We start from the raw sequence: 1,998 nt of genomic DNA on the forward strand, positions 1-1,998 counted from the left end.
ACACCTGTCCTCAGGCCGTCCACCTGCTCTACCACTTCCTGGTGTATCCGTCCAGACAGCGCTGCTCTGCCAGACAGGTAGCACCCTGTCGATCAATACATGTATCCATCAGTCAGTCAGGCATGATGATGATGGATTGATTCATAGATGGATGTATTGATAGATGTATTGATAGATGTATTGATAGATGCATTGATAGATGTATTGATAGATGTATTGATAGATGCATTGATAGATGCATTGATAGATGCATTGATAGATGCATTGATAGATGCATTGATAGATGCATTGATAGATGCATTGATAGATGCATTGATAGATGCATTGATAGATGCATTGATAGATGCATTGATAGATGCATTGATAGATGTATTGATAGATGCATTGATAGATGCATTGATAGATGCATTGATAGATGCATTGATAGATGCATTGATAGATGTATTGATTGGCGGTGCTCTGCTCCTCTCTGCAGGCTCTCCTCCATCCATACTTCTTCTCCTCTCCTCTTCCCGCCCACCACTCAGAGCTGCCCATCCCTCAGAGGGGGGGGCGCCCCCCCCGCCAGCGGCTGCAGGCCCCGCCTACTGATTTCTCATTGGACCTGCCCCTGCGGAGCAGCGTGGTGGACCCCGTGCTGCTGCAGGGTCACGCCGCCTGCCTCTGAGCGGCTGGTGTTCCTGTCGTTCTTCAGTCCGCCGCCCTGAGGAACACCAGGAGGCTCTGCTGGGTTCATCTCAGGAGGAAGAAGAGACTGGGTCACTTTTCTTACGGGGGGGGGGTCAACCAAATGACTACAAAGAGACAAAGTCAAAGTTTACTATATGTCAGTATCACAAGGTGTGTGTACGGGGGGGGGGGGGGGGCTTGTGTCACCTCGTGGGTGATGTTTTAGCCGAGAGGCCTGAATGCAGATGTGGAAACTGGAGAAGCAGCAGCAGCAGCAGGAGTTTGGGGTGTGGCCAAGACGAAGTGTCGGAGGAGGCAGGACGTCACCTGATGTTCGGTTTCTGTTCTCACTGCCTGCTGAGGGACTACTTCTCACTGCGTGATCCGGCCCCATCAGACCACATGAATAAAAATATCTGACACCTGAGTTCTTCAGTGTGGACCAGCTGGGCGACAGACAGGCGTCATCGGACGGACCAATCAGAGAGCCACGACACGAGGACTCCGATATACTGCAGTGAAATCTATATTATAGAAATGTAATACACTCTTCTACACAGTACGGCTCTATTCTTGTTTTCACACAAAGACAATGACCAAATGTCTGCAGTGGACCCCCCAACACAGAACTAAACAAAAAGCACAGCATTAATGAAGAATAAGAAATAATTCACGTTTTAGTATAGAATCAATCAGTCAGTCAGTCAGTCAGTCAGTCAGTCAGTCAGTCAGTCAGTCAGTCAGTCAGTGTTTCTCTCTCCAGCTCCAGGTCAGAACTGTTCTCATTCAGAGACCAAAGATTCAGGAATTCAACAGGAAGGATTCAAGAATCCCCACAGAGCAGCTCAGAGATTAGATTAGGACCCAGTGAAGGAGGAACTACCCTTTAACGGGAGAACTCCCCTTTAACGGGGGGAACTCCCCTTTAACTGGAGGACTCCCCTTTAACGGGGGGAACTCCCCTTTAACTGGAGGACTCCCCTTTAACGGGGGGAACTCCCCTTTAACTGGAGGAACGCCCCTTTAACAGGAGGCTCAGAGGGGGGGGGGCTTTCTGTCGGGGTCCATGTTGGGTATAAATAAAGTATCAATCATGAGAGTCAAACTAAATGAAGGAGGACCTGAGGTGGTGCTCTAACCTGAACCAGCAAGAGTCCACCAGGGATCCTGTATCCACCTTCCACAACCAACCACACAGAGACACACACAGACACTACGAGGACACACAGACACTACGAGGACACACAGACACTACGAGGACACACACAGACACTACGAGGACACACAGACACTACGAGGACACACACAGACACTACGAAGACACACACA

At 49.4% G+C, this 1,998-nt stretch overlaps 1 protein-coding gene across 1 annotated transcript in view; it reads left to right on the forward strand.

Annotated features, from left to right (window-relative positions):
• Positions 1-792, forward strand: part of cdk20 (cyclin dependent kinase 20) — a 5,102-nt gene extending 4,310 nt beyond the window's left edge. Inside the window, exons 7-8 of the mRNA XM_070839650.1 lie at positions 1-77; positions 476-792. The exon at positions 1-77 is cut by the window's left edge and continues 79 nt beyond it. Of these exons, the coding sequence (XP_070695751.1) occupies positions 1-77; positions 476-667 (269 nt within the window). The 3' untranslated portion in view covers positions 668-792. The remainder of the gene's footprint in view (positions 78-475) is intronic.
• Positions 793-1,998: the final 1,206 nt, after the last annotated feature.

The sequence above is a fragment of the Pempheris klunzingeri genome, chromosome 11 (genome assembly GCF_042242105.1).
Source record: "Pempheris klunzingeri isolate RE-2024b chromosome 11, fPemKlu1.hap1, whole genome shotgun sequence".
Classification (NCBI taxonomy): Eukaryota; Metazoa; Chordata; class Actinopteri; order Acropomatiformes; family Pempheridae; genus Pempheris; species Pempheris klunzingeri.